General features: G+C 39.4%; 1 protein-coding gene across 7 annotated transcripts in view; it reads left to right on the top strand.

Annotated features, from left to right (window-relative positions):
* Window positions 1-12,359, top strand: part of ntrk3a (neurotrophic tyrosine kinase, receptor, type 3a) — a 215,954-nt gene that overhangs the window by 85,577 nt on the left and 118,018 nt on the right. For all 7 annotated transcript variants that reach the window (XM_067502388.1, XM_067502387.1, XM_067502385.1 and 4 more), the window contains 2 exons: window positions 9,561-9,715; window positions 11,439-11,581. In XM_067502388.1, the coding sequence (XP_067358489.1) occupies window positions 9,561-9,715; window positions 11,439-11,581 (298 nt within the window). The remainder of the gene's footprint in view (window positions 1-9,560; window positions 9,716-11,438; window positions 11,582-12,359) is intronic.

Genomic DNA, 12,359 nt, shown 5'->3' with positions numbered 1-12,359 from the left:
ATGTCCGACTGTAGCACAGGAGGTAGAGTGGTGGTCCAACAATACTGCAGTTGCTGGTTTTATCCCCGGCTCCTCCGCTAACATGTCAAAGTGACTTAGAGCAAGACAACTGAAAGGTAGAAAAGCCTACCATTTATTTAAAAACCTATATAGGCTATAAAAATTCTAGCTTCATTGGTAAGTTAGAAAACTGTTTCAGCATATTCTTTGTTTGTTCTCTGACTCTATCCCAGTCTGCATTTTTAATCAATCTGTAATTCAGGCTGTGATTCAGTCCTTGGGCGTTCTGTTTTGCTGCAAACAAGTCCAGTTTTATTTATCAAATCTGTGGCTGTAATATTGTGCCTATTGATCTCAAGGTTTGGTATAAGCAGGGAACTGTGTGTGTGTGTGTGTGTGTGTGTGTGTGTGTGTATATCAATCATTATTCTTGCCCTTTCCTCTTACCAAACTTCCAACCCTATACACTAGGTAGTTCACATTTATCACCACATGCCTGTAAGCTGGTAAAGATTGTTTCTAAAGTTCTACACATACATACACAAACGCACACACACAAAGTTTATGAAAAAAACTGGCTGACATTTTGTAACTTTAAGCCAGAGACGAAAGGTAAAGAGGAAAAAGCACTACTAAATAAATCCAACAGGATGATAGTTAATTACTTTCTGTTAATTGTTGTAGTGTGGCTGTTCATCAGCAGCAGCAGTGGCAGGGACACACCAACTAACTAAACCTCTAACTACACTTGATTTTTTGTCAAAAATAGAAGTCATGTCTCAGTGAAATCTGACAGAAACACATTCCAGTCCCTTCTAAAATAATGAGGAGTCTCATTGGCTGTGGGGAAAAACGCAGAGGTTTTGGTTTTCGAACTGTGTAATCTCTTGATGGTAGAGAGATAAGTGGAGAAACTGAAGTAGAGGTGGGGATTGATTTTCACCCGTTGTTCACATGAGGCGATTGTGGCGTAGAGCAGTCGTCCATCAATCTCACAGTTGTTGGTTCAATCCCCATCTCCTCCGGAAACATGTTGAAGTGTCCTTGAGCAAGATACTGAACCCCAACTTAGTTGCTCCCAGTGAGTGTTGGCCAGCTGCATAGCTCCCCCATCGGTGTGTGAGTGTGTGTGTGTTTGGTTGTGAGTGCCAATGGATGAAGTTATTTGTCAATCTCTCCCTTCTTGTCCAAGCTCTCCGTTCACACTTCTATGAATACCACACACTGTAACGAATTGCTGTAAAATTTACATTGAGATTATATAGTAAAGATACTGCATTTTAATAATGCAGCATATTGCTGTAAGGGAACAGCTGAATTATCATCATGAATGTCTGGCAGTGGGGAAATTGCAACATAGAGTTAAAGTTAAATGTGTGTGGTAACGGAGCCTAAAGAGTGAACTAATGGTATAGTTGATCCTATAAATACACTGCAGCATTGTAATGTGTTTTTGTGTTTATTTCTTAAATTGGACAGATGTGCCACAGTCATCTAGAAATGCCCAGTCTTCACTATACTTAGCAATTAAAATAATACTCACATTCGTGAATGACCAGAAAAAGAGAGACTTTTGTAAAGTGTTATGCAGCCTACTTTCATAGGCTAAATACCTTTCATAGTCAACTAAATATTACACCCTCAATATAATGTAGTTAACAACCTGCTGCCATTGTCCAAAAGGAGTAGAGTTGGGTCAATGTCTCTGACAGAGTCACAACAAATCTTGCAAAATGATCAACCTAGGACTTTCGAAAATGGTAAGAGCTACGGTATATGAACACATATAAATCACTCACTCTCTCTCATAATTTTTCATTGTTACTTATTCTGTACTTCAAATCTCTTCGAAAAGTTTTCCATGACGGTCAAATTTTGTGTTGTAACACAATTATTCACCTTATAACCTACATATTTCATACTAGAAATGTTTCCTCTGCACATCATCCAACAAGACACAGCTGGATTAGGTGCTTCTCAGATCAAGGATAGCTGACATTTAGAAAGGGAAGAGAGTGGAGAACACTGATAAATTAGACAATTTCTCTCTGACCCTTTCCATGTGTCTGACCGTGACCCTTTGTGCAGTATCATAAGGTATTATGCACTTAAATAACTTTGTCATGTTGAACAGTTTTGAACAGCTGCTAATGTGACTTGAAATATATTAATAAATTATATTCAAGTGTGGTTATTACAAATAATTTGTTCAATTCAGTGTATGTCCAAATGTAGGTGATTGTGACACAATAATGTGTCTAAAATAATAAATGAGAAGACTGAAACCTGAAATGATAGAATTTTATATCTCATATATTTACCAGATAATAAATTATTCAGTATCCCTGAAGAGAAAACACTGATTCTAGTAAGAACAACTATCTCAAACATATGCAGCTTTCCAAAATATTTCTGTTTCAAAAACTTAATCTCAAACACTTTCCAACATGTGCTCATCCCATAGCATCAGATAATGATGCTTTCCAAGGGGTCAATCTGTGCTTTTTTACATCCTGTGCGGTATCATATTGACGTCACAGGTACACTTTTGTGTCACTAACTACAGGGTAAAAATAAGTTAGCAGACAAACTGTATAAAAACAAAGCACTCCATACAGTAACATCACACACAGGTACTTCTTTAGTATATTAACCACATTCATCATGTGCAATGATCATCACTTAATGCACACAACATCTGGCACAAGAGTCGAACCCCGGTCTATTGTGGTAAAGTCCTGTATCGTTGCACTTTGCTGAAAGCTCTGACACCGATCATCGAGGCAAATGGGTCCCTTAAAGCATCAGCATAAAACGCAAAAGGACTGGATGATGCATCTCTGCAGCTGTTCTACACAACTGTAAACAACTGCCCTAAAGCCTCATTTAGTACATGGTATGACATAGTGCTTGAATTGAAAGACAAAGCTAACTGCAGAAACTGCACACCCTTTGGATTTTATCAAAATAATCTTTTATGTAGTGTAATGAGTAATGTGATGTTGATTTTTGGATAAACTTTGTAGTGCAAATTATTTTTCTTGTTTTATTGATTTATGCTGACTTTATTCATTAGTGTCTCAGTGTGTAGAGCATCAGGCTGGGATGCAGAAGTCCCAGCCCATGCACCAGGTGTGTCCTTGAGCAAAACACTCTGCAGACTACTCAGAGTGACCATGCTGACCCTGGTGCTCTATCACATGAATAGGACCAACAGTGTTAATGTTGTAGCTGATTCATTTAATTAAAGTAGTGGTAGAGTGCACAGAGTCATTTATTTTCATGTATGAGCAGAGTGGAAATGAAATGTCAGGCTGGAACATCAAACACACGTGGAACAAACATTTAATTGCTGCACTAAATAGCTGTAGCTCCCGATGAGTGTTGGCCAGCTGCATAGCAGCTCCCCTGTGATTGCGAATGGTTGAATAGGAAGCAGTGGAAAACGCTTTGAGTTCCAGATAAATGAAAGATGAATACGTCACCAACACAAAGGTTAGTTATGGAGTTCCACAAGGCAGGCTCTGTATTACGACATTACTTAATTACTTTTTACTTTATATATTGACATTATTAGAAAACACATACATTTCCATAGCTACACTGATGACACCTAGCTGTATCTATGGAACCAGATTAAAAAATAAATTAATTAATAAAGAAAGATTGTATTTTGCCTTCACTGACTTCTCTCCATTGGCTTCCCATAAAATCTAGATCAGAATTTAAATCCCTGCTATTAACATATAAAGGTCTAGATGGTCAAGCTCTATCATATATAAAGACCTCATAGTACCATATCCACAGGTAGAATGGCAGGCAGAGTCTTAAGATATCGAGCTCCTCTCCTGTGAAGATAGCTCCCAGTTCAGATTTGGGAAGCAGACACCGTCTTTAATTTTAAGTCTAGGCTTAAAACCTTCCTCTTTGATAAAGTTTATAGTTAGTCATAGTCATGCTGCTCTAGGCTTAGACTGCTGGGGGATCCACCCCCCAATATTGTAAGTAATATCCTTTCCTCCTCTCGTCCCTGTCTTCTCTCCTCTCACCCCACAATTGTCACCATTGTATGACTTAATTATGTGTGTTTTCTCCCTTAGTTGTCTTTCTCCTTTTCTTTTTGACTCTTTCTGTCCCTTTCTGTAGGTGTCCCCCCTTTTTTTTTGTTGCTCTTTTCTTTTCTCTCTCCACTTTCCACTCACTCCAACCGGTCAAGGCAGATTGCAGCCCACCCTGAGCCTTGTTCTGCTGGAGGTTTCTTTCGATATAGGGAGTTTTTCCTCTTTACTTTTGCCTAGGGCTTGCTCAAGGTGGGTTTATTGGGTTTTCTCTATACATTTTGACTTTATTCTGTAAAGTCCCTTGAGATTACTTTGTTGTGAATTTGCTCTATAAATATTAAGTTGAATTGAAGCAGCATTCTGAATACATCTACTGTAAACGGACCAGCTGTAAAGATAATTATTTCTTTGTGCTGTACTGGTAGTATATAGACTAATGAGAAGATCTGTGGGCAGACAGGTTTTGTCAAGGCAAAACTATCATTGTTGAGATGCACATGGATATAGCACTATTGAGCTCATAAAGGTGGCCTTGTGGAGGAAAAGAAAGTGTTCTTAGCAGAGAAAACTGCTACCTTGAAGTGTCACCTTATCTTTCCAGGTTGTAATGACAACACATCTTTCTTTTCCACATATTGTTAAGCTGTGATATAGCATGGCAAAGTTGTAGTAAACTGTATCACAGTGCTTTGTTATACCTGTGACCACAACCAGCTATGATTAGCATTGTCAGAGGTTTTAGACTTTTAGCCCATCCACACTGTCTTTTTGCATAGTTTTTTTAGTTGTCTAAAACATGTAAAACAGAACAAGTAAGTCCTACTTCAATCACTCCAGCAGTCTATTCTGCCATATTGATTCACAATGTTTTCTCGTATCCATTATGAGACACTGACAAATGTGAATATCTCCTGAAACATCAGAGCTCAAATCTGTCTATGAATCACTTCACTATTTCAATCATTATCATTTTGCAAAAAAACAGCTAGTTCTTTGAGATGATTTATAACAGACACAGCCACATATCACATAGAAAATATGACAATAATAATAAATAATCTATATGCAGAAAGCACTCCTTTTAATGTGTTGCATGTTGTTTTTTTTATGCATGTAATTTAAAATTACTAATTTATTTTAAAAGATATGTCAAAAGAAAAGAAATGGCTTAATCTAGTTATTTATAGCCATTTATGTCCTTTAAGTATTTTAAAAATGTCAAGCCATTTATGTGTCACTGAAATTATTCTATTTGCAATATTATTTATGATTTTAAAATGCCTGTTTGTCCCATATCCTGTATTCACTACAGCAATTGTATTAGATTATGATAAAAAGCTACTTTGTCCACATATTATTGTCTAATTACTAACTAATCTAATATCACTAACTATTATACAGCTAACTATTATGTGTGTAAAATGATGCTGGTGGTGAGGAAGATGAAGAGGACTAAGACAGAGCAGAGGACGAAGTGGTGGAAGTTGAAAAAGGAAGAATGTTGTGTAGTTTTCAGGGAGGAGCTGAGACAGACTCTGGGTTGTTTGGAGGTGCTTCCAGATGACTGGAGCACTACAGCTAATTTGATCAGGGAGACAGGTAGGAGAGTACTTGGTGTTTCATCTGGAAAGAGGAAATTGGACAAGGAGAGTTGGTGGTGGAATGAGGAAGTTCAGGAGTGTATACAGAGAAAGAAGTTAGCTAAGAAAAAGTGGGACACTGAGAGGACTGAAGAGAGTAGACAGGAGTACAGGGAGATATAGCGTAAGGTGAAGGTAGAGGTGGCAAAGGCCAAACAAAGAGCATATGAGGACTTGCTTGCTAGGTTGGACACTAAAGAGGGAGAGGTGGATTTTTACAGGTTGGCCAGACAAAGAGATAGAGATGGGAAGGATGTGCAGCAGGTTAGGGTGATTAAAGATAAGGATGGAAATGTATTGACAGGTGTCAGGAGTGTGATGGGAAGATGGAAGGAGTACTTTGAAGAGTTGATGAATAAGTAAAATGAAAGGGAACAAAGAGTAGAAGAGGTGACTGGTGTGGAGCAGGAAGTAGCAAAGATTAGTAAGAGTGAAGTGAGGTGGACGTTGAAGAGAATGAAGAGTGGAAAGGCAGTTGGTCCTGATGACATACCTGTGGAGGTATGGAAGTGTCTAGGAAAGGTGGCAGTAGAGTTTCTGACTAGTTGTTTTAACAAGATCTTGGAGAGTGAGAGGATGCCCGAGGACTGGAGGAGAAGTGTACTTTTGCCAATTTTTAAGAACAAGGGAGATGTGTAGAGCTGTGGCAACTACAGAGGAATAAAGCTGATGAGTCACACAATGAAGTTGTGGGAAAGAGTAGTGGAAGCTCGGCTAAGGGCAGAGGTGAATATTTGTGAGCAGCAATATGGTTTCATGCTTAGAAAGAGTACAACACATGCAGTATTTGCTTTGAGAATGCTGATGGAAAATTACAGAGAGGGTCATAGGGAGTTGCATTGTGTCTTCGTAGATTTAGAGAAAGCGTATGACAGGGTGCTCAGAGAGGAGCTGTGGTATTGTATGAGGACGTCTGGAGCGGCAGAGAAGTATGTTAAAGTGGTGCAGGACATGTATGAGAGCTGTAAGACCGTGGTGAGGTGTGCTGTAGGTGTGACAGACGAGTTCAAGGTGGAGGTGGGTCTGCATCAAGGATCGGCTCTGAGCCCCTTCTTGTTTGCTCTGGTGATGGACAGACTGACAGATGAGGTTAGACAGGAATCTCCGTGGACTATGATGTTTGCAGATGACATTGTGATTTGTAGTGAGAGCAAGGAGCAGGTGGAAGAAAATCTAGAGAGGTGAAGGTCTGCTCTGGAAAACAGAAGCTTAGACGCAGTAAGACAGAATACATGTGTGTGAATGAGAAGGACCCAGGGGGAACAGTGAGGTTACAGGGAGCAGAGGTGAAGAAGGTACAGGACTTTAAGTACTTGGGGTCAACAGTTCAGAACAACGGAGAGTGTGGAAAAGAGATGAAGAGGCGAGTGCAGGCAGGTTGAAATGGGTGGAGAAGAGTGTCAGGTGTGTTGTGTGATAAAAGAGTATCGGCAAGAATTAAAGGAAAGGTGTTCAAGATGGTGGTGAGACCAGCGATGTTGTTTGGCTTAGAGACAGTGGCACTAAAGAAAAGACAGGAGGCAGAGCTGGAGGTAGCAGAGCTTAAGATGTTGAGGTTCTCTTTGGGAGTGACTAAGATGGACAGGATCAGGAATGAGTACATCAGAGGGACAGCTCATGTTAGATGTTTCGGAGATAAAGTCAGAGAGGCCAGATTGAGGTGGTTTGGACATGTTCAGAGGAGAAACTGTGAATACATCGGTAGAAGGATGCTGAGGTTGGAGCTGCCAGGCAGGAGGTCTAGAGGAAGACCAAAGAGGAGATTTATGGATGTAGTGAGGGAGGACATGAAGTTAGTTGGTGTGAGTGAAGAGGATGCAGAGGATAGAGTTAGATGGAGGCACATGATTCGCTGTGGCGACCCCTGAAACACAGCCGAAAGGAAAAGGAAGGAAAGGAAAGGAATTATACAGCTAACTATTATAATATCAATAACTATTTAGCTACATCCAATCAGCGTTTTTACAACAATAGACAACATGTAGGCACTTGTTCTTATCAATATCAAATCCTAGACAAAACGTTTTGACACGTATTTCACTACTCACAGAAAGTTCCAGACTTACGGCTTCACAGATTAGTCAATCCATGAGGGTCTGTGGTTTATGGTTTATCCCTTTGTGGCAGTAGAGACAACTGCTGACTTTTCACAAGCGATTCTGTGATATCTGCTTGTTGTTTCACTTCTGTATAATTCTCCGTTGTCAGTCTGATGGTGTGGTGGTTCTGTAGCAGTTACCGGGATAGACTTGTAGGATTCATGTACTCTAGGTTTAACACAATGCAAGTCATCTTAGTATGAAGTGTCTCTAACATAATTTATTATAGGATTGTGCTTAATGGCTTCACCTTTGCATTCATATTGTGGACATACTGCACCAGGTGCCATTTCTATGGCGTAAGCACCTTGGGGCTCTTGTGGATGAATTGCTTCATATTCTTAATATACCTAAATTTTTGCATGAGAGAGAGCCAGCGCTGTTTGTATGTCCAGTTGTTCCTTTTCAGCTCTTAGCTGTACTTCCTTCATCTCAAGAGCTTGCTTCTTCTTTAATGCTGTAGCCGTTGCAAGTAGAGCTGCTTCCTCTTTCAATCGTTAAGAAGCAGCAGCAGATGCTGTGGACCGTTCTCCACTATATCCAGCAATGCTGGCTGTCTTGCCAGTATGACGGTTGGTTGCAGATGCATTTGAAACACTGTCCATAGGAGTCACTTCTTTGTCATATGTTAGTGGCAGCTCTATGTGATGTTTTTTGTCCTCAATCCACTTCAATGTTTTTTGTATAAAATCCTGGCAGCTTGCTAACTTAGGCTGAAACCAGTACTCCTGGTCTGCCACCTTTTCATCTTCTTTAAGATAAAGTAATACTGTGTCATTAAGTTCAATAAAATCTGCGTATAGTTTGTTGTAAGCTTTGATTTCTATTTTTTCAATGTTCTTTACGTTTGCGTCATTTTCCAGTAATCTTTCAATATTGTTTGATTTTGCGGTAAACTGTCTCAACTTGCATTTGTGTACCAGTGCAGGTATTCCTCAAGAATCCATCCTCTGGAGAACCCTGCCCTCCTTTCAATAATTGCACTGTTGTCTCCTCCTATGTCCAACAATTTTAACTTTTTATTTTAATTTGCTCATGCAGTCAAAGAGTAAACATTAGTTCAGTATTTGGCTCACAACGGTTGCTCGAAACTTCTGGTTTGTCATACATGCTTCAGTATGTGTCCACCGTTCAGTACAATTAACAGTCCCTTAGGCACTGCCTCCTGTGTGGTATTCCCAACTATTATGAGCGTTGTCTACTACCTGGATGAATAGTTCCAGTACGTGTAGTCAGCAAAAAGTAGGTTTTGACTAAATATAGGCGCTTGTTTTTATCAATATCATATCCTAGACAAAACGTTTTGACACGTATTCCATTACTCACAGAAAGTTCCAGACTTCTGAGCAGCTTATTTAAGATTTATTGGCATCAAACTTAAGGTCCTTTAACTGAGCTTCTCTCAATGACAGGGAATCCACTAATCGACTTTGTCTTTTGTTATCGTAATATACGGTCAAAACCTATTTTGTGCCAAACTTAACAATTTCTATAGATGTCCATTGCCCTTCTTTTACTCCTAGCCTCCACTGCGCATGTGGCTCCCTGGCTCAGATGATTAAATTACTATAACATATGGCACAATTAGGACTTATTATAATGAAATGATTTGACACAAAAATAACAATATCTGACTTAAATATGTAAAGCTGTTTTGGCTCTTAATTGTAAACTTGCGGCTCTACGAATGTTAGTGTTAGGAGTTTTGATATGACCACATGCCTTGTAATCTTTATATATCCCTCTCTCTCTCTTTCCAGACATTTAGAGGAAGTGGTATTTGACTGCGGCTGTGAGATCCGCTGGCTGCAACTATGGCAACAGAAAGGAGAGGCGGGGCTGAGCAGCCAACAGTTATACTGCAATGATGGCAACAGGAAAATACCACTGCCTGATATGACCATTAACAGTTGTGGTGAGTTTGGAAATGAAATCACAGTATTACACACAGTAAATATTCAAACTTAGACTTAACGGGTCTTTCACTGATTTTCAATATGATACAATATAAAATTTTGCAACAGTAAACCTTTGTGATTGCCCAAAAGCTCTCTGTCTTTCTATTCTCCAAGCCCATTTATAACTACTGAAGTATTTTCTCAAAAACACCTAACACACATATAGCTTATTTTTTCAAGCATTTATGTAATTTTCTAAAACAACTGATCACTGTAAATTTGATCAGATGGTAATCAAATTGCAGGAAATAGTGCATTTGTTGGGGACTTTTTACCAGCGATTTAATATTTTTACCATTTTTTACAACACCATATATTTACCACATTGTACATTTAGTTTTAAGTGCTGCTCCTTTTTTATCTACACACAATAAACTATAATCACTAAATTGCACAGTGTAAAGTGTGTTGTTATTATTATTATTATTATTTTTTTTTTTTTTTTTTTTTTTTTTTTACTGTATTCACATCTCATTACTTTATATTCTAGAGAGGTGGAAGTCTGCTCTGGAAAACAGAGGAATTAAGCTTAGCTGCAGTAAGACAGAACACATGTGTGTAAATGAAAGGGACCCAAGGGAGCAGGAGGAGTTAAGGTCAATGGTTCAGAGAAAGGGAGAGTGGGAAAAGACGTGAAGAGGCAACTGCAAGCAGGTTGGACTGGGTGGAGAAAAGTGTCAGGTGTGTTTTGTAATAAAAGAGACCAGCGATGTTTTAGAGACAGTGGCACTGAAGAAAAGACATGAGGCAGAGTTGGAGGTAGCAGAGCTTAAGATGTTGAGGTTCTCTTTGGGCATAACAAGATGGACAGGATCAGGAATTAATACATCAGAAAGCTCATATTAGATGTTTTGGAGATAAGTCAGAGAGCCCAGATTGAGATGGTTTGGCCATGTTCAGAGGACAGACTGTGAATATGTCGGTAGAAGGATGCTGAGGTTGGAGCTGCCAGGCAGGAGGTCTAGAGAAAATCAAAGAGGAGATTTATGGATGTAGTGAGAGAGGACATGAAGTTAGTTGGTGTGAGAGAAGAGGATGCAGAGGATAGAGTTAGATGGAGGCACATGATTCGCTGTGGCGACCCCTGAAAGGGAACAGCCGAACGGAAGAGAAGATATCTCATTACTTTGTATTTTTATCTTTAACAGCTACTGCAACATAAACATTTCCCTTAGGGGATTAATGAATGAATTAATGATTATTAATCTCTATATCTAGAATTATTTTGTAAATTTGCCGAAATGTAATCAAAAACAAAACTCTCTCTGACCCTTAAGCAACTTTAACATCTCTTATCCAGGAGCCCCTTTTGTAGACAGCTGAAAAAAACTAGAACATACATTTTATATGGATAATTAAATATACTGGAATCGTCATATACAAAAAGAAATTAAGCAACATTATTTTAATTTAAAAAAAAGTAAAAAGTCTGATTGTACTTGTTTAACATTATTTTATGTTGCATATTACTACTTTCCTTCTATTACTAAAAGATTAGGTCAGAATATAGTACTGTACATATATACTTACATTATGTAGTAGAAAAGTGAGACAAATTAGGTCATTGTACCAAGGACCCTTTCCCCGCTAAGGAGTTTTGAGGCAAGCCCAACAACTAGACCAGTGGCTGTGGAAACACTGTTGTTCTTTACAACACCATGTCTTCTCTGTGTCACTCAGACCTGCCTGACATTAGCGTCAGCCACAGCAACCTTACAGTTATCGAGGGGGATCGAATAATGGCGACCTGCAACGGCTCGGGATCTCCATTACCTGAGGTGGACTGGCCTGTCAACGGCTTGCATTCCATTAATGCACAAGAGGTAGGGGAGTGCACACACACTTGCATGCACACACACAGTTTGTGGAAAACAGACAAGGGCTAGACGTGTTGCATTTTACATGTGATAGCTGCGAGCTGCTGCACTTAGCTCATAACTGACAGATGTGTGTCTGCTGGCATCAATCAGTGACATGATTTTGGCAGTAACAAACCATTCTACAGCTGAGTTTTCCTCAGAGAGAAAGTGTTGAAGTCGTATTTTATTAATTAGCTGTAGTTCCTTAAATTATATCATGGAAGACAAATTAGTAGTTTTGTCTGCTTCTTATTCATCCATTCACACTCACACCGATGGGGGAGCTGCTATGCAGCTAAGATGGGGTTCAGTGTCTGGCTCAAGGACACCTCAACATGTGACTGGAGGAGGTGGGGATTGAATCAACAACTGTGAGATTGGTGGACAACTGCTCTACCTTCCTGTGCCACAGTAGCCCACAATTAACCTATGTTTCCTTACAATAGCAATAACAATATATTATTTGTCTTATATTCTTTTATCTTCAGTAGGTACAGTAGGCAGCTTTCTAGCTTCCTGTAGATTCAGTCAGTTGTTATGATGCGATATGAGTCAAATCAGCTAAAAAGGCTCAGTAGATTGTTATAATTCATATCAGATTCTTATCATATGGTACAGTGTGGGGGCTTGGAGGCTCAGGGGTATCCCAATTGGGTTGGGATGCAGAAGGCTGCTGGTTTGAATCACACTCACCCACCAAGGGCCACCAAGGACCACTTTGGTGCCAGTCCTGAGCCCTGTT

This window comes from Channa argus, chromosome 4, assembly GCF_033026475.1.
Source record: "Channa argus isolate prfri chromosome 4, Channa argus male v1.0, whole genome shotgun sequence".
Taxonomy (NCBI): domain Eukaryota; kingdom Metazoa; phylum Chordata; class Actinopteri; order Anabantiformes; family Channidae; genus Channa; species Channa argus.
Note: the sequence above shows the minus strand (reverse complement) of the source record. Positions and strands in the feature narration are given on the sequence as shown.